The sequence below is a fragment of the Amblyomma mixtum genome, chromosome 7 (assembly GCF_055824585.1).
Source record: "Amblyomma mixtum isolate Tamu chromosome 7, ASM5582458v1, whole genome shotgun sequence".
Lineage (NCBI taxonomy): Eukaryota > Metazoa > Arthropoda > Arachnida > Ixodida > Ixodidae > Amblyomma > Amblyomma mixtum.
The window spans coordinates 90,176,695-90,197,539 of record NC_143018.1 but is presented as its reverse complement, the minus strand read 5'-3'; the positions used below and the strand labels follow the sequence as shown (position 1 = coordinate 90,197,539).

At 47.0% G+C, this 20,845-nt stretch overlaps 1 protein-coding gene across 1 annotated transcript; it reads left to right on the top strand.

Annotated features, from left to right (window-relative positions):
- The first annotated feature begins 11,378 nt into the window (after positions 1-11,378).
- LOC149336799 (uncharacterized) lies at positions 11,379-13,399 on the top strand. The gene is made up of 2 exons (XM_089554773.1): positions 11,379-11,465; positions 12,612-13,399. Exons 1-2 carry the CDS (start codon positions 11,410-11,412, stop codon positions 13,081-13,083), a joined length of 528 nt encoding a protein of 175 aa, XP_089410899.1. The 5' UTR covers positions 11,379-11,409; the 3' UTR covers positions 13,084-13,399.
- Positions 13,400-20,845: the final 7,446 nt, after the last annotated feature.

The following is a 20,845-nucleotide window of genomic DNA, read 5'->3' as shown; positions in this document are numbered from 1 at the left end:
AGGCCCTTGGAACCACTTCTTTACAACAGCGTGAAAGTACCGCGACCGCCACGGAGGAAGTGATGTCATGGCACGTGATCGCACTCCTGGCCGTCGTTTGCTTGAGTGCGCCTACGGGATATGGTTTGGCAATACATTAAAGATCACAAGGTGGTTGAAATTATTCCGGAGACTTCCACTACACCACCTCGTTCTTCCTTTTTTATTTCACTTCCACCTTTATCCACCTAGATATGTAACAGTTACTACATCATTTCCTTTCCTCAAAAACCATTTTTTTTTTAGTATGCAGTGGATATGCCTTTCTCAGTAAGGCCTTATAAGTAGGCAAGATGTAGTCATCCCGAAAGTTCAAAATACTAGTGCATTCTTAGTAACATTAGCAAACAGGCTAGTTGAGAGCATCCGAGATATTGTTCTGAGAATTGAAATACTGTTATTGATTGACGAGGGCAGACTCCATAGTCGTCAATGAAGGCTTGTTAGAAAACACTGAATGGAAGGTCAAAATATATTTAATAAAACCTTGGGCCCAAGGGCAATGCCTTGGGGACGCCCAAGATTGTAGGAAAACAGCAGGACGCGTAAGAATAGGTATGGGAATTCTGTCAACGGCTGGCTATTAAAGCTTGCATCCAGTTTAGAGCAATTGGATCCAAGTTACAGCATGAGAAAATACGCCTTATATAAATCACAGATTTTATCACACGCTCTTTCAAAGTCCAGAAAAAAAGCGTTGTGGGGGATGTTGCCGTTGAGACAGAATGAGAGCAAGTTGGCTATCGCAGGAATGCTTTCTAAAGCCTTGCCAATTTGGATGAAACAACATAATTGGCCAAAACATTATAGCACCACGAGACTATAAAATATGTTTTACAATTGGGCGCACATGACAACGGCACAAATAGGGTCATAGGTGCTGGGTGATGACTGCTGGCAAGACACACACAGGGGCCAAGCTATGAAGAGACAGGAGGCTATCTTCACGGCACGCACAAAATATATGTACACACTGTGTCCCATCCTGCTCTTGCATTCTCTAAGTTTCACAGGGCTTGAGTGTGCTGTCGGGTGAACTGCTGAAAAGGCGGCATGTTGACGCTGTACTAAGGACGAGAATGACAGAACAAGAATGGCTACTGGGTGCGGTGGTGGTGTTGTTCTTTCCTGTCGTCTTTGTTTCTTGTAGTATTACTAGCTCCACAGGCCTTGTTTTCCTATCTGCTGTTTCAAAGGGGTGTCAGGTAAAGCCAATTGTTATTCTACAACCACCAAAGTGCTGCGCCATACAACATTCTCTTAATCAGCTTTCATAATTTGCAATGGCAAATTTACTTCATAAGTCGTCTAGGCAAATAACACAGCTCAATAACTTGTGTCATCATCAGGACTAAAAATAACCATAATTCATTTATAGTCATGTCTCGTTAATACAGACCCTATTATTATGGATTCGAATTATGGACAGTGTTTCTGGGGGCAAAACTTTTTTAATGCACTCACACCTCAATAACATGGAAACTCGCTCACTACACAGTGGAGAGAGCGAAGATGAATACAGCCCGTTGTCGCATAATTGTGCAGAGTGCAAAGACTGTTAAGACTTCTTGAATTTGAGTAGAGAAGTCAAGCACAGCCTGAATCATATACCTTTGTTACACATTGTAATTGCCATCATACTGCTTGTCACACTGTGTGCAGAGAGTTTTGTGTTAACCCATGAACTGCCAGGCCCAGCGACTCCTCCTGCTCACACACTTTCTGGGTGCCAAAGCACTTTTTTTCCTGGTGTCAAAAGTATTGTCAGTGCTCGGCGACTCACATCCTGGCATAGATTACTTATTGCACAAAATGAATTAAGCTGCTTAACCATAAAGAACAGAGCCGCAAGCGTACATTATAACCTCACAGATGCCTTTCCGCAGCCCACAATGCTATAGCACTTTTTAAACGGAGTGCACCATGTTGTCGCAATCTAAACCGAGAACTACTCCTCTGGCTCAGCCCACCATCATGCAGAGAAGTTTGTCACCAATTCTTCAGGCAAATATTTTTGCAAACATAGGTCCGCACAGCAGGCAGGAAATAAAACAAAACGACGCTCCACACGAGACCACTGCACTACACACCGATGTTTTCGCACGTCGTAACCCGAGCATCCATAATCACAAAATGTACTGTATGAAGCAGCAAGACGCAGAAGGATGGCGACGCTGCTGTTGTCGCGGAAGAAAACAGTTCGACAGCCGTGCAGCCACGATCGCGTCACGTCGCTCACACAGCAGTTTTGAAGCACAGTACCTACACGAAGCGCGATCAAAATCGGTGACGGATACGTAACACAAACAACGTCGTATAATAACGCTCGCTTCGGTCGCTCGCGATCACTGCAACCAGTGCGACTAGCTACACAACGCCAAGTTCATTTCAGCATTTGGAAAGCACTGCGTGCGTAGTGAGCTTTCGTACGAGCGCAATTCTCTGCCTCGACGGAGAAGCACTTGCTTCGACCGCAACCACTTTCACTTCTCGGACACTGTCACTGTGCTGTGTAGCTTATGCACGCACAGGAAATTCACCATGAGCAGCCTCCTTCCTCCAAGGTAAGCAGCCGTTACTCGTCGCTGTCCGTGGTGATCCTCAGAGAAATTAGAAATGCTTGCAACGGCCACAAACGGCTCCAAACAAACGCTTGGTGCCATCGCTACCGCGTAGGTCTTACGTCGGATTGAAGACCAATGCACTACGCATATCTAGCTTCCAACCGCGCGGCTTGCATAGCACGTTGGAATCGACGCACTTTAACCATTGAGAGGCAAGTATCCCGGATCCAACTAGGCGGCTTGCACTGGTCTTGGAACAAATTGTTTACAACGCCACCGCGACCTTTAAAACGGCCATTTTGAGTGTTGACGGAAGTGACGTCATGTCACGTGATCGCACTTTTTGGGCGGCGTCTGCTCGAGTTCGTCTACGCGATGCATACAGTTTCTTATGGTGTCTTCGGCTGACGGCAATCGTGGCGTTTTCTGCGCACTCGTGCGGTGCCCCACGTTCGGCTGGCTGCCACTCGTGCGGTGCCGTACGTTCGGCTGGGACGAGCACGACACGCGTGCGCTCCACCGCGCCACCGTGGAGACCGACGGTGGAGCGCGGTGGGGTGCCATCGTGCAGCGCGCGCTAGCAGGCTCCTGGAGAGCCGGGAGCAGACGACTCGGCAAAACCTGTCTTATCGCCTCCTAAAGCTTCCCTACCGTGTTCAGAATGCAGCGGGAGGAACAAATGAACAATAAGTGTCGCTCTGGTTTTCTGCTTGCATTGTTGGACTCCAGTAGTTCATCAGAGAGTGAAGATGAGCTAGTAGCCACGATTCATGAGTACGGCAGCCTTTCCCAGCGGCCGAAAGTGGAGAAATTGTGACCAGCGTAGTGCCGCAATACAGCGATGAAGAGGTACGTTTAATAACGGCAGTTCTTTGCTTCCATCTGTTGTGCCCCGCTATTTGGTCTATTTTTCATTTTAATTTTCTTCGTGGTGTCTATTTTCAGTTTCGGAGACATTTTCGCCTGACCCGAACGAGATGTAATTTCCTGACAACGCACTTCGAAGGCTCGAGCTGGTATACAAAAAATAATTGGCATAGCGGAACACCTCAGAAGACAGCCGAAGAACACATTTTGTCCATTCTGTGGTAAATGACCTCGTAAAGAATTATCATTTCCTCAAAGCGCAAAACATATATGTGTTTGCATGATTCCTTTTCATATATATGTTCACAGACGTCGTTCCCAGTCGCTCGAATGGTTGACCCGTTTTTGCAGGTATGCCGGTAACAAAGCCACGTTTAGATCTGTGGCACAACTCTTTGGAATGGCAGAGAGCACGCTACATAGTGTGGTGGACAGAGTTTCGGGATTTTTGGAGGACGTCGCTCCAGTGTACATCAAGATGCCCGGTACAGAGGTCGAGAAGCTCCAGACGAGTTCCGGCTTCAAAGCGGCAAGTTTACTTTCCTGCAGAATCTTTAGGAAATGTGTGCTGCCTTGTACATGTTACGCTAATGCAGGTGCATTGCAGTTTTTGTTTGGCCTATAAAAGGTCATATATAACTTTCACTGTTTATTCTTTCATGTGCGGTTATGTTTTAGCTGCGACTATTTCAGTATAGCCACGTACGAGACCAAACTAAATGATAAATAACCGCAAGCACGATATAAAGTAGGGCCGCGCCATATAGATTTAACCACGCGTCTTTTCACGCGATTATTTAGGTGAAGGATCGATCCTCACGCGCCTCATAATCGTCAGCGTATTGTGCGAGCGGTGCCTGTCCCGTTTTTTTGTTGTTTAGATCGCTGGATTTCCAGATGTGCTGGGAGCTCTCGACGGCACCCCCATACCCACGCGGTGTCCAGACAAGAAAGTCAAGGCACGTTTTGTCGACAGGCATGACACGCCTACTTATGCTTCCAACGGGTATGAAACGAGCGAAGAATGTTTATAGACGTGTTTTGCGGTCCCACGGGACGGTTCCACGACGCCAACATTTACAGTTATTCTTTCCTGAGTGAGAAGTTGCCGGCAGCATGTGAGGCGGGCCGCTTCCATGTACTCGGAGACGCTGCATACCCTCTCCACGAGTGTATAATGACGCCGTTCCGCGACCACGGACACATGACTACACAAGAGAGGAGGTTCAACTTCAAATTGAGTCAAACGCGAGCACGGATAACCTTTGATCGGGTGTCCCACAGGAAATTGTTATTTAAACTAGAGAACTTATTTGGAGACGGCCCGTTTCCTCGCTGGATTAGTGACTATCTTGCAGATCGCTACCAGTTGTACAGCTTGGTGGATGCGTTTTAAACACGGTTCCTGTTCTATCCGGCGTCCCACAGGGCTCAGTACTTGCTCCGCTTTTATTCCTACTCTACATTAACGACGTAGCCAGGGATTTAAATGTCAAAGTTCGCCTATTCGCAGATCATTGCGTGATTTATCAAGAGATTAAAAATTACAATGACCAAGTAAACCTTAACAACGCCCTGAATCGTGTCTCGCAATGGTGCAATAAATGGCAGATGATTATGAATCCAGACAAAACAGTTTCCATGACAATTAGGAAGAAAAAGACACCGTTAAATTTTGAATATCGCCTCAACAACGTCCCACTGCGTAAAGTGCAGGAGTATCGGTACTTGGGCGTATCAATAACATCAGATCTTAACTGGTCGACGCACGTTCGAAACATCACAAAAAAAGCTACGAACAAACTGTTTTTTCTCAAACGTATGCTGCGTCATTCTGCTCCCTGCACTAAGCAACTCGCATATGTCACCCTTATTCGTCCAGTTCTTGAATACGCCAACATAGCTTGGTTTCCGTACGTGAAAAACGATGTGACCATGTTAGAAAGCGTGCAGCGCAAAGCTGTTCGTTTCATATTCAACAGGTACCGCCGCACCGATTCTCCAACTGAACTACTACATCTCGCAGGCCTTCCAACGCTGACTAACCGAGCCAAGGTACACCGCGTGAAGTTTCTATTTGAACTGCTTAAAAATTCCTTTAACATTGATCCCTTAGCCTTTGTTAGTATCAACCATTCTAGAAATACTCGCCACAAACACGCTCTCACAATTCAGGAATTCTCGTGTAAAAACAACGCCTTTCACTACTCCTTTTTCCTCTCGCAGTGCGCGAGTGGAACAAACTTGATCCAATAATTGCACAACAAAGCTCGCCTGAAAAGTTTACCCAGCTTGTAGAAGAAGCGCTATTGTGGCCAAATGCAGAGTAAAACTATTGTATGATATCTGTGTTATTATTACATTGATCACTTTGCTTTCATTGTTTGGTGCTGCATTACTTGCATGTATTTTATGATCATAATTTTACAAATTGTGTACTTACCATTGTTATTTATGTATTTTGAAACACAGTAAGTTTTCTGTGTTGCCTCTTGAATTACTTGTAGATATCCTTTGACACGTCCTGTATTAATGTAACCAGTCGATTGTGTCGCTCTCTCTGGTAAAATTCTTTGTTAATAATACCGTAAAATTGTTTTTCTGTACCCACCCCTGTTACAATCCCTCTGGGGATTGACAGCATATTTAAATAAATAAAATAAAAAACACTTTTGGCATTCTGAAATACAGATTTCGGCAGTTGCTGCCCCTCGACTTTCACGGCAGGGAGAGGGCCACAAATTTCTTTATCGCCTGCTGCGTGCTACACAATGTTTGCATCATGCAGGGAGATAACCATGAAGAACAGTCGACCGAAAACCACAGCACCACCAACAGTAGCAAACCACAAGAGGAGACCACGACCGAAAGACTGCTGAGGCAACTTGGAAAAGTAAAAAGGCGCGCCTTGGCGCAATCATTTTCTTAAAAACAAGGACAAAAATGCGCAACATATGGAAAGCTTTTATTTAATTTAATCACAGAGAAAAAGTGAACGCAAAAACACTAATTCGGAGCCCAATTAATGCAGAAACCCGAAAAGTCGTAGTAGTCTTTTGAGAGGAGGCTTCTGATGAGCTCCCTCTTTTCTTTGTGCCTTCTCTCCCTCCCTGTCCTTGTGTATCTTCCAGAGAACCTCGCCGAGAGTGACCCGTGTTTTCTTCGCGGCCGGAGGCGCAGTCTCCGCAGCGTGAGCACCCACTACACTGGCCGCCCCGTTGTCTGATGTGCCGGCCTGGCTTGTGCTCGGTGCCGGTGTCATGCGCTCGCTGCGCCCCACACCTCGCAGTATCTCGGGACATACACTGTAGTCTACCGAAGACACCATGGCCATTTCCTGTGCAAAAAAATGGCTGAGGCTTAGCTAAGGTTAAGCCTAGTCAGATGCGAAGCATATTGATGGCTAGGCTTCGTAATACATGGCTTTCCTTGGTTGTCGTTCATCCCGCTCTTCATCGGTCTCTGTGGCACGCTGAAGCTTTCGCTTCTCGTTCAAATCAGCCCTGCTTCTAGGCGGCATCCCAACACCTGGCCGCCTCGTAAGTGCCCGGAGAGCGAGGCAAGCTCAGCTTTATACCGCTGCTGTAGCGTCACGTGGTCAGCTGCAGCGCCTCTGATGTGGAGCCTCCACCGCCGCGGCCGACCACGCGAGCCGGCAGCCCATCTCTCCTCTGCTGTGACGTCATGTTGTCACGTGGTTAGCCACCGCGCCTCTGATGTGAAGCCTCCACCGCCGCGGCCGACCGCGCGAGCCGGCAGCCCATCTCTCCTCTGCTGTGACGTCATGTTGTCACGTGGTGTCACGTGGTCACACGGTGTCACGTGGTCACGGTGGTAGCTCCACCGCCGCGCTCGACGGGCTGTAGTGTAGCTCTAGTAATATGCTTCGCATAAAAGAATTTCTAGTGGACTTGCCCCGCTCTGTCTGTTGTGCTTACGTGCGTTCGCGTACTTCTTCACCGTCTTAAAGCGGTTTTCACACTGCAACGCGGTTCTTTTCTCTCCTGTAGCTGCTTCCACTTCTGCCGCGATCGCAGCCTACATGCTTTTTTTCTCCTTGAATTTCTTCATGGGGCCCACGTCGGGCATCAAAAGGGAAGCTTTTTCGAGAAGCAGTCGTGTTTCTCTTTCTTTCCACACGGAGACAAATTGTTTGCCGGAAGGCTCTGCATCTGTAACAAATATATGATATACTCTATATTGCATACAGTATTGCATAGTACACATATGATCTTTTTTCATATGAATGTGTTCCAGTGGTCTCAGTATTGTTTTTTTTTACATTTAAGGTTAGTTTAGTTGTTGTTCCTTGCATGTTCGCAGAGTTTATTTTCATTTCAATGACGTTTTTTAATAAACTGAATCCCAAAACGATTTTTTTTGTGTGTATGTGTGTTTACTCCTTGAACGGGCGCCATTTGGCTAATGCAAACATTTTGTTTTATGTTTAATTTAATTGATGAACCTCCTTTATCATGTACGCTTCCTGCAATCCAGGGGCGGAGAAGGGGCCGGGAATTTTCCATGGCCAAAGCGCATCCTTCAACATTTTCTTCTTCCACTAAAAAAATTTGACGACATTCATTTGAACAGATGAAACTATCACCTAACAGCACCCTCCACGCATTGCCCCATATGAATCCGCCCCTGGCATGCGCGTTAGATGACGCCTATTTCATTTCAGAAAACGATGTCTTCATCGAAGATCAAATATCGTAACCAACATCAATTGGATCGCTGTTAACTCTGGAACATGGCAGAAGAACATGCGCGACACAGGAATATTCGAGAAATACGCCGTCCTTCACGGCGTGTCGCAGTTACATCGCACTCTCCATCAATGGTTTTAATAGGCTGCTTTACAGGCGTACTTAGTGTGGACTCTGGGACAAGGCGAAATCAGATTACGAGACGAGTTGCTATACCTGCAGGTTAAATAATTTTTTTCTCTACTCTCTGAAATTTGTTTATTGACGTCGTTGTGCCTTTCAGTCAGTTTCAAACACTTTCACGGCTCCTGTAACTCGATGTCCCATATTGCCACGATCTAAATGACGTGAAATTTGCCCAAGCTTACCTGCCAAGTCATCCCCTAGGGATGTCTTTTGGCTCTCTTGAAGTGCTGCTATGAATTCTTGCACCTAAGATGGATCTAATATTCAATAACAAAAAAAATGCGCAACTATTGGCGACGCAAGAAAAGCCAGGTTGGCTCCTTACAGTCCAAGTTCATTTCCTTTTCCTTCCTGTACCCTCCAAAGAAAGTATTTTTTTCCCTTACCTGCCTGAAGAGTTTGCAGTTGTTCGTTCGTAAGCCCACATTTATAACATTTCCCGACGATATATAGCTGAACTGAATTCATTTTGCAGCTGCACCATGCAACACTTCTCACAGGCGACGACTTTCGCTCGCCTGTCGTCTGCTCAACTCAATTTCGCGCGCGCTTGTGAGAGGGCGCTAGAGGTGAAAGCAGCACGCTCATGGAGGATCCAAGAGCACGCTTATAGTTCACTATAAGCACGCTGCACGCCGCCGCACGTTCGGGTGGCACCGTGAAGAAAAGCAACTCGTGTCGTCTTTGACGTCACTTCCTGCGCACTGGCACGGTGGCAGTGCGGCTCAGACGAAGACACCATTACTATTACCTAGAGGGAAAGCTGGCAACCCTTCTATGGGAGTTTGCATAGCGACCCCTCGAGACCACTTCAGCCACCATGGGCGCTCAAAGCATCATGGGGCGGTGAGCTACCGACTGCAGAACTTCAACTTTTGGCCAAAAAATAATGCAAAAATAAACGCTATTCGATAACCAAGAATGTCCTTAAACGGGCAGAAAAGCATGTAAATGCAAAGTTTGCACAAAATAAAAGATGGCTAGCGCTCCTATTGGCCAAGTAATGAACACTACAAAAACACTTTTAAAAGGAAATATGTTTTGAAAAAATTGTTGTTGCTTAAACACTTTAAGAAGTTTTTAATGGCATTTTAAAAAAGTGAAACCTTTTAATGGCGTCGTTTGCGATTGCGTTTTCTCTACCATGGTTTTTGCACACTGCGTTCGCGCAAAAGTCGTCTGCGCACACACGAACAACGTTTTCGGAATGAAACATCTTAGTAGTGCCACTCCGTGTTCCCGACAAAGTACGACCGTTCCGCAACAAGTAGCTCACCGCCCCATGGTGCTTTGAGCGTCCATGGCGCCTGAAGTGCAGCGCCGCCAGCTTTCCCTCTAGGTAATAACTCTGACGCGATGGGATCGCCTCATTTTCTTCCTCCATGGATCGCCTCTATGGTGAGGTGCGTTTCCGCCGTCAACGCAAAGAGCCATGGGAAAATCGTCTGCTAGCTACTTCCGCTTCCAGATTGCTCAACTGATTGCATGCATCGTTTGTTCACCGCGTAAGTTGCACTGGTTGCACTGAAGCATCGAAAGAGAAGCCCGTACTACGGATCTGCATGACCTGAGCGCAGAAATGGACAATCTAGAGAGGTAAGCGTATTTTTTCATGGCTGATATATGCCGGCCGCCGTAGACCATGTCTGTTGTGCATATGCGCTGAGGGTTATTTCGTGTGCGTTTCGACATGTTTAGCGCATAAGTCATTCTACAGGCGTTTTTTGCCGCACTTTGGTAGACTGCAATCTGTGCAGCTGTTTAGACGATGCTCGTATTTTCCTGACAGCGTGTAGAGACGCCAGTGTGCTAGCAGACGACCCATATATACCACTGCGCGCGGCGCGCGTCTCAGCACATCGCATGGTGCAGTCATAAATCGCCTTGTCGCCTTTTTGTTATTCCAGATGGAGTGCAGGTGGCATTTCAAGTGAGAACACTCAGGAACACGCCGAAAAGGAGAGTAGAGGCTCTGCATTATATATGCCATGAATAAAATGAAATGGCTCGCCCGCGTGTTCCGGAGCAGAAATATTTTATCGAGTACTTACTGCTTTCAGTGATCCGTTGGAAATACGTTGCATGAAGCCAAGGTCACCACGTTACTTACTTCAATTGCGTGTGTGATTAGATTAGCTGCGTATACGTGTGAAAAAAATCAAAGCGCCAAGGGCTCTCCTGATGTCTCAGAGCTACGAATAGAGATGATGCCTTAGGATAACTACTGCACATCGTTTCATGTGGTGATCAGCGATTTGTGACCTTATTGCATGCTTATTTGTAGGCTAGTGGCAGACAGTCCACCTGCCTATGCTGCCCACCACCATGAACAGGCGCTGCCACAGGCATCCAGACAGAGGTAAGGATGACATCAACAATTAAGAACACACGCAGTACGACGTTCCCTAATCGACTACTTCTCTATGCACTCATTGTTGACAGTCCTCCCTTGCATTTTGGCCACAGGAGTGAGCCAGAAAACGACCCACCTGCTGCCGTCAGCCCAGCACACCAAGATGCAACGGCAGCAGCTACTAGGCAGAGGTGAGAACTGCAATGGCAAGATTTGAAATCACCAATGAAAAGTTATATTCCGACTTCACATACATGGAACTTTATTGCAGTTGCATAAGCAAGGCGAATATCATATATTTATTCGGCTTCCTCAGCAGTTGGCACCACAGGTTTCAGGCCATAGGTGAGAACATCACATTAGTAGCAAAAATGCACTGAGAAACAATGTATGTCATTATCATAAAGTGTCTTCTGCCTCCTTAGCATGCATGACATGGAAAGTAACCAGCTTAGTAACTAGCTTAGTAGCTGTGCGCTCATGTCTTCTAGGGTTACATAATGGCGTTTTTTATTTTGATTTTTAAGATGCCTATCACTGATACTGCAATGCCACTGATCCCTAAAATCACTTTTTGAACATAGTTTGTCACTGCTACTGTTCTTTTAGTCAACTGTTCTTTGTGCAAAATCATTTGCGCTTTTCGTTCTCGATTGAGCGCAGCTGCTGAGCAGTCGCGCCGCTCGCCACCATGCACCATGCTACATCAACAGACACATCGAGATACAAAAGCGAGGAGCACATTCCGTAAGTACTTAGGAAATCAAGCGTGAATGCAGCGCGCGAGCAGTTAGACGCCAGTATTTACAAAGCTTGAATCGAGCTAGCGGCCGCCAGCACCATGTATGACTCCGCCGTGGTTGGGGATGGAGGGTGTGGGAATGTAGGGCATGTGATATGGATAAAGTATCCCGGTTTCCCGCAGAGCTTACAGGAGGAGAAGAACTGATCGGGGTAGCGGGCACGAAGAAGAATAGGGTAGGGAGCAGCAGTAGGGGTCTGGAGTCGGCGCCAGTGGAAGGCCTGGGTTAGGGTTAGAGAGGGAGCCGGCGGTGCGTAAACGCGCCGCGTATCTCGGTAGGGGGTAAGGATATCTCTGAAGGTAAGCAGACGCTCCTGGGGTGGCGGAGGGGGTCTAACTGAAGCCCGGAAAGTGAGACCTCGGGCGAGGGAGTGGATCTCCTCGTTACCGGGGAGGCCTGCGTGTGCGGGAGTCCATATAAGGGTTACTGGGCGAGTGGGGTGCCAGAAGCGTAGAAGCCGAGCCGCGGTGCGGGATATCAGGCCTTTAGCCAAATTGGACTGGGCAGATTTTGAGTCGGATAGAATTTTGGTAGCAGAGGTGGAGATTCTGAGTGAGCGCAATGGCTGCTTCCTCTGCAATTTTAATGAGTCTCTGGTGATGCAGCCTTATGCGAGTAATCGGGTCTGATCGGCGAGAATCATGCGGGAGCCCGACGAGTACGCTGTTGCTGTTGACTAGAGTTACTGTATATGCTACCGAAGGTAGCACATACAGTAACTCTACTGTTGCCGTGAACGTGGCGCTATCTACGCAAGCCCAGCTGCGGGGTGCGGTAGCCGGTAGCTGTAGCCTTACGCGCTCTGCTAAAAGTATTGGGCTCAGAAACAATCTCATGAAAACCCCGCCTTCCCGTGAAGCGGATGCATGATCAGGTCGATCCATACGAAATATCACTTCGTTGCCGGGTGAAAACGCTCACTGGATTTTGCCGCGGGTGTCGCTGTATGTTGAAAATAAAGAAGAGGTGCCTGCTCGGCTCGAGCTAGCTCGAGGAGTTGTTTTTCCATGAGCGGCAACGTTCGATCTCGGCTCCATTCTTGCATTGTTCTGTGTACCGGGAGCGCAGTCATGGCGAATTACGACAACAGGTACCAGGGCGCCGTACAACAGCCCATGGCCAGAGGATTCAGCACGGCTGGGGAGCCTAGCCGCGACCAGCAACGCCCTTCCAGTCCGCACAGCAACAGACGTGGACACGGGACTCTCCTCGCTTGCATGGCGTGCCTGATCTTGTGCGGGGCTCTGCTCCTGGCGTTCCTCCTGTTCTTCCCTAGAGGGCCCTGGCCGAGGAGTCTCGAGCAGAAGGAGGCTCGTATCTGCGGTGAGGCGCCGGGCATGGGATACCTTGGAGTCAAGTTCCAGAAGTGCGCGGGACGCTCGTGTTCCAGTGCCGTCTGCGGTGACGTCAACTCCGGCGTGAAGTGCGATGCAGCGGTGCCCGCCTTTAAGGACAAGTGCACGTGCTGCGACTGGTGTCTCATGCGTGCCTTAGCCTGCGAACTAAAAGGAGAAAGCAGAGAAAGTTTCAGCTACTGCCAGCCCCTGTGCAAACACATGTAACCCACTGTGACGGAGTCTTGAGAACCCGTCGCACTGAAATTGTAGGTTTATATTAGCCCTGTAAGAGAGACCTGTTTCATGAAGTAACTGTTGAGGGATAGATTAACGGATCGTGTATAAGGCGACACTGAGATGAATACATATGTGATTTTTAGTTTATTTCGAATAAATGCCCTGTATCAGCCGACCTGATCTGCTATCGTGAACAGTGGAAGCCTGAGGAAGAGCGCGAGTTCGAACTCGAGCGGGGCAACCGAAATAAGTTTGAATAAAAAAAATGCCTACCTCAAAAAAATGGTAGTCTATTCCTCGAGATTAGGTCGTGAGCATGAAAGGCGTAGCGTCTTCTAGGATGGCTTATGGTTGAACACTTTATTGATTTGAAAGCAGGATAAGGGGGTTAGGGATTAGATGGAGGGCGGATCCCTATGCTGTGGTATGTCCCCCCTTTTGCCCGCTTTGGTTCTTTCACCTTTGTAGCCTTCGCAGCTACTTTCACGGCTCTAGCAGCCTCCGCCATCGCCCGTTCTTGGCGTCCTTCGCTGTTTTTTATATCCGCACAGTCCTCTTCGCGTACTTCGTCGTTTTTTTGCAACCGGGCAGTCCGTTTGGTGTCCTAAACGTTTTCTGTAGCGGGACAGTCCGCTTGGCGTCTTTCGCCGTTTTTTGTAGCCCGTCAGTCCGCTTAGCATCCTTCGCCGTTTTTTGTGCTTACGGTGCCGCCGCGTTCAGCCGGCGCCTTTTACATGCTGAAAAAGGTGCTTTCACTGCTTTCACGGTGTGACGTATCGTAGCGCCCGCATTTTCTCAGTCTTAGCAACGTCTCGACTGCCTTGTCGCCTCTGTGTGATTTTAAGTAGACTGCCGTAGGTGACACAGGCCAGGTGTTTTACCTCTAATACTGGCGGTCAGCATTGAAAGCGAAGAACAGTCAGACGAAAGACGAAATGCAATAACGCTTACCGAATTCCCTTTAATTTTTTACTGATTGTTGTTATTATTATTGTTGTTGTTTTTATTAATACCTTTGCAATCTTCATTTCATTTTATTTCATTTTTTGACGTTTTGAGCACATGTCAGTAGCCACCTGTGTCTTGGCCAATCCCCGCAGTGGGTACGCGCCATTATCTTCTTGAGGACAACAACAACAACAACTGGTTAGACCTTTGCCTGGCGACATACTGCGAAGCTGAGTGGTGCCAGCACACGCAAATCCGTCACCTATATTCTCAATTACAGCCAACAAGTGACATGATCTTGCCCGTTAAGTGCTACTCCAGGAGGCGCACTCGATCCCTTATGGCGAATTCCCATGGGCGATTCGAAGCACTGCTCTGAATCCGCGAAGTAGCACAAAATCCGCCTCGGGGTCGGTAAATCCAAATTGTTTGTTAGAAACGCGCCTAGCGCTGCGCGAGCCATAGCGGGTTAAGGCGTGGAAAACGAACCGGGAAACGAAGCGCTCCTCATCCACATTTGATAGCAAGGATCTGAATCCAAATCGCTCACTGAAGCCTTGGTGCCGGCTCACAGGACAAGAAAATTTCCTCCGAAAAGCCGATTGGAATGCGCCAGCAAACTTGTAGACACAACGCTCAGTTTGCCAGTGAGGCTAGTTTAGCAGCGCTGTTGGAGGAATTAGCGGCTATTAACTGGGATGTCATAGGGCTTAGTGAGGTTACGAGGACAGATGAGGCGTATACAGTGCTAAAGGGCGGGCACGTACTGTGCTATCGTGGATTAGCAGACAGACGAAAACTAGGAGTGGGATTGCTCATCAATCGCTATATAGCTGGGAGCGTAGAGGAGTTTTGTAGTATTAACGAGAGGGTGGCAGCTATCGTAATTAGGCTTAATAACAGGTTTCAGCTGAAGGTGGCGCAGGCCTACGCGCCTACATCAAGCCATGATGACCAGATCGTTGAAGCCTTCTATGAAGACGTGGAATCGGCGATGACCAAAGTAAAATCGCAGTACACTGTACTGATGGGCGACTTTAATGCAAAGGTAGGTAAAAAGCAGGCTGGAGTCCAAGCGCTGGGTGACTGTGGCATATGTTCTAGAAATAACAGGGGAGAGTTATTAGTAGAGTTCGCAGATAGAAATAATTTACGGATCATGAATATCTTCTTCCGCAAACGAGCCAACAGGAAGTGGAAGAGCCCCAATGGTGAGGCATAGAATGAAATAGACTTCATACTGTGCGCTCACATTGGCATCGCAGAGGATGTGGAGGTCCTCGGAAAGGTCCGTTGTAGCGACCACAGAATGGTAAGGTCTTGTATTAGCTTAGATTTGAAAAAGGGAACGGAGGAAATTAGTGAAGCGAAAGGCTATTAACGAGTTAGCATTAAGATGGAAAGTAGAGGAATTCAGGATTTTGCTGCAGAACAGATTTTCCGCTTTAACTGAAGATGACGACAGTAATGTTGAAACAATGAACGATCATCTCACGGATATCATTACGGAGTGTGCCGTAGAAGTAGGCGGTAGGATGGTTCGACAGGAGGCTATCTCAGGAGTCTCAAGATCTGATTAAGAAACGGCAAAGCATAAGGACGTCTAACTCCATAGGCAGAATAGAACTCGTAGAGCTGTCGAAGTTAATATGTAAGCACAAGGTAGCCGACATCAGGAAGTTTAACATGGAGAAAATCGATCATGCTCTGAAGAGCGGAGGTAGCCTAAACGTAGTGAAGAGAAAACTGGGCACAGGTAAAAACCAGATATATGCGATAACAGACAAAGAGGGCAATGCCATTACCAATATGGATAAGACAGTTAAAGCAGCCGAAGAGTTTTACACAAATCTAAACAGTAGCGATTGCAATCAGAATGTTACTTAGAGAGGCAGTCGAGCACAGCAATGGGACATCCCGCCAGTAACGAAGGAGGAAGCAAATAAAGCCTTAGGAGCAATGAAAAAGGGGAAAGCAGCTGGTGAGCATCAAATAACAGCAGATTTGTTGAAGGATGGAGGAGAGATTGTGCTCGAAAAACTAGCCACCCTGTATACGCAATGCCTTGTGATCTCGAGCGTACCTAGAGCTTGAAATAACGTTAACATTATCTTAATTCATAAGAAAGAAGACGTCAAGGACTTGAAGAATTACAGACCTGCCATGCTTAAAGTCTGTTGCCTACAAGGTATTTACTAAGGTAATCGCTGATAGGGTCAGGACAGCCTTAGACTTCAATCAACCAAATGATCAGGTAGGTTTCGTAAAGGATACTCGACAATAGACCATATTCACGCTATCAATCAGGTGATAGAGAAATGCGCAGAATATAACCAGCCCCTATATATCGCGTTCATTAATTACGAGAAAGCATTCGACTCAGTAGAAACCGCAGCAGTCCTGCAGGCATTGCGGAATCAGGGTGTAGAAGGCTGTTATGTGAAAATATTGGAAGATATCTATAACGATTGCACAGCTACTATAGTTCTCCATAAAGTCAGCAATAAAATTCCAATACGGAAAGGTGTCCGGCACGGAGACACGATCTCGCCTATGTTATTCGCTGCCTGTTTACATGAGGTATTTCGGGGCCTGAAATGGGAACAGTTGGGAATAAGAGTTAATGGAGAATACCTAAATAATTTGCAATTCGCTGATTACATTGCCTTGCTAAGTCACTCAGGACATGAACTGCAAAGCATGATCCATGAATTAGACAGGCAGAGCAGAACGGTGGGGCTAAAAATAACATGCAGAAAACCAAAGTAATGTTCAACAGTCTAGCAGGAGAATAGGAGTTCGAAAATGATGGCGTGATGCTGGAAGTAGTAAGAGAATATGTCTACTTAGGGCAGGTAGTGACCGCTGATCCGCATCATGAGAAGGAAATAACTAAAAGAGTAAGAATGAGGTGGAACGCATATGGCCGATTCTCTCAGATCATGAATGGCAGTTTACCAATATCCCTCAAGAGAAAAGTATACAACAGTTGTATCTTACCGGTACTCACCTATGGGGCAGAAACGTGGAGGCTAACAAAGAGGGTTCAGCTTAAGTTAAGGACAACGCAGCGAGCTATGCAAAGGAAAATGATAGGTGTAACGTTAAGAGATCGGAAGAGGGCGGAGTGGGTGAGGGAACCAACGAGGGTTAATGACATCTTAGTCGAAATCAAGAGGAAGAAATGGGCTTGGGCAGGGCATGTAATGCGAAGGCAAGATAACCGCTGGTCCTTAAGGGTAACGGAGTGGATTCCAAGAGAAGGGAAGCGTAGCAGAAGGCGGCAGAAAGTTAGGTGGGCGGATCAGATTAAGAAGTGTGCGGGGATACGGGTGGCCGCAAATAGCACAAGGACAGGGTTAATTGGAGAGACATGGGAGAAGCCTTTGCCCTGCAGTGGGCGTCGCCAGGCTGATGATGATGATGATGATGCGTAATAGACGATATGCGAAATGCGCAGCGCCATCTCTCGGCGCTCCGAGAACTAAGTCCTCCATGTTGGCACGGTACAGAAAACGAAACCGCTGCCCAGCGTTGGGTTAAAACGGCTGCGCTTCGTTTGAAAAGTAAAATGCCGATGCAGTGTTGCGCTACCCTCTCCACTGTGAAAAGACACTACGATGCGTGCCAGAACTAGGTGCGTTCCAGCTTTTCACTTTTCTATTTTTTTACTCCGTCCCAATGTTTTAGTAACACAATACGTTATGCGAGGTATCATGTGTCAGCACGCGGATCAGTGCGCAGCTTTCGCTTTCTGCGCTGATTTTTGACAAATCTCTCGAGGTGATTTGCGTTTAAATTAAGATAGGGACCACAGCCTTTGTTGTCTCTGATCGAAATTAGAAGCCGATTTCGTGCATTTATCAACTCTCCGGTCGGGCGTGAATATATATAGACGCATACTTGAACAACGTAATAGAGAAGGTAATTTTTTTTGAGCGGGCCAATCGCTTGTGCCGTGGCGAAATAAGTTCACTCGAAGAACCATATGCCGATTACTGCTTTGTTTGCTACGTGTTCAGTTAAGTTTTTCCCGTGTTCAATTAGTTTTAGAAGGGCGAGCAAACTCTCTGGACCATATACGCATATGTTATGCACGTTAAGGAGTCTTTGTGAAGCAATACACCCTACGTATAAAAACTGAGGTGCGAATGGTTTATTTCTTGAGGATTCCTATACCTTCGATATCTGCAGCGACGACAATCTAAAAAAAAAAAGAAGCGAATAATATAGCTACTTTATTACGAAGGAGGGACGCATGTCTAAGCTAGAAAGTACGTGCAACAGTGTTCTGAGAACGCTTCAGGCCATCAGATTTTATTATCGTTGTGGCAAGCTCCAACAGCTTGCTCCGCAACAAAGCCATTTGTCCAAGTTTGGGAGTAAGCTAATTAAGTTTCGGAAGCAACCGAACATGCTAATTTCGCCCCTGCACACACAGCTTGACCAGCGTATCGAGTCCGTGCATGCACCTACAGCTGTAACATCTTTCTCTAATCAAGCCGCCGCGGTGGCTCAGTGCTTATCTGAAAAAAAAAAAAAGCTGCGTCTTTGCTTACAATATTTTGAATTATATGTGCATGCCTACTTTCCTCTTGTTAATGTCGACTGACTGCGTCTTAAGCAGGACGCGGTTTCAACGAATTGTGGCGAAAATCAACCGACGCCGGGCTCTGAAACGGTGACGTTGAAAACCGCGGTAGCGCATTGCACATTACAGTAAAGGAATCGAATTACGCAGCTGGTCGAGGGTCTTGTGTGATTATACCGCAATGCACGAAGCTCCTGGCGTCGGTGCGAACGAAAGTTCGCACTGTCACAGAAGTTTGTCAACACACGTGCGCACTCACCGCAAAATAACCGCTCGCTACTCTACCAGATGAATTCGCGTCCACCTGGGAATAAAATAGCCATGATAATGCGTGATGCTTGAACTGGTGCTTTAATGCGAGCATTAAAACGACAACAGCACACGGTCACGGTTCGACTTTCCAACCCACTTTCGAGTGCGGATTATTGCCATCATCAGCGCCAGACTTCAAGCGAGGCTGAGGATGCGGTAGGAGTAAGCTGGCGCTTATTGAAAGCACCTACATTTGGTCGGAGATCAGCTGTGAAAACAACGCAGCAGCTGAAGCTTGCCTGTTGAAATTCCACTCGCAAGAAGAAAGTACGCATAGCAAACGATGCACCAGCTCGACGAGCTCGACCGCGCCAAGATGGAAACCAGAAGTTGTGGGCGCGGTGTTGCCAGACCGCCAAGCAATTTCGCATATCGTCTATTGTGAATGGCTGAAATTTGTTTGTTTTTTCTTGACCATTCTTTCTCTAGGACGGCCACCTGGCTCAAAACCAGTTTGCAGCCAAAAGATCTGTCAGTAGCTTGGCCTTGTTCTCTTTCATTGTGCCTGCTATATCAACGTGCACTTCAAGCATGTCATAAGGAGGGGGGGCGTGGGGGGGGGGGGGGAGGGGGGCTGATGTTGCAGCGCGGCCTCCTCATAGAATTTGCGGAAGGATCAAACGTAAGAATACTAACTGCATTGCCATTGACAATGCCATTGTGTATTAGATAGCGCTAAGCACTGTCTAGACAAGTGAAATATGTATTTTTTTAAGAGAAAAGAATGCGTTCGTATGTCTTAAAAATTGTGACAGACATAACTGATACCAATGCTTCCTTGTTTTTGCGTGTTTAATGAGTAAAGAAGATATCACACGAAGTCTAGATCTTTACCAGTCCGAAACCAGCAATGCAGTGCATGGCGCTGAGATGAAAAACGTAAAGGCCATGAAATTAGCAAGTAGAGGACAAATATTTTGATCAATCTTAGTCATTCAAGGGTCTTTACATGTTTGAACGTATGCAACGGCCAGAGAAAAATCTCAGTGACACTGTCCTTCGATCCAGTGTACTGCGCAGCAGCAGCTTTCAGCGGTCATGTATTGCGAGTAATTGCAGCGAAAGTTTAGTCGCAACAGCGAGCACATGTGTAAACGAGGAATTCTGAAAAATATACATTAGAAGTGCGAAGATAAAAGGGAGTATTAGAAATGCGAAGATACAACTTGATAAAGAACAAAAAAGTGTCACTGGAAGAAAAAGTCACTGTATGTATACACAAAACCTCGCAACAAGATATTTAAATACACGTATGTCTCCTTTAAATCTGCGTATCTAAGCAAAAGTAACTGTACCTAATGCGTCAAACGAGGTAAATAACATCTTGTGCAATCGCAGATAGTAAACTTTACACACAGAAAGACAGACGATCCGCCCCGCCGCGGTGGCTCAGTGGTTACGGAGCTCGGCTGCTGGCCCTAAAGACGCGGGTTAGATCCCGGCCGCGGCGGCAGAATTTGCATGGAGATGAAATTTTAGAGGCCCGTGTACTGTGCGATGTCAGTGCACGTTGAGGAACCCCAGGTGGTCGAAATTTCCGGAGCCCTTCACTACACCGCCCCTCATAGCCTGAGTCACTTTTGGACGTTAAACCCCAATAGACAAACCAAACCAGAAAACAAATCTGTTTTCTGACTCTTGCTTGCGAAAAACTATAACGGACTGGAACCACCTTCCCCCCTCCATTGCCTGTATTCAAGATCCTGTGGCATTCAAAGACGCGCTAAAAAAATTTTTTTTTGACTGTCTAGCCTGCTTATTTCATGTTTTTTCTTATCACTTGTTTGATGTGTCTGGAGCATTTCGTTTCTTTTCTTAAGCCCGGCAACATATGTTTCAGTTTTTATTTATTTTCAAATACTGCAGGCAGCAGTGCTGCCCAAGCGGGAGTGCCTGCAC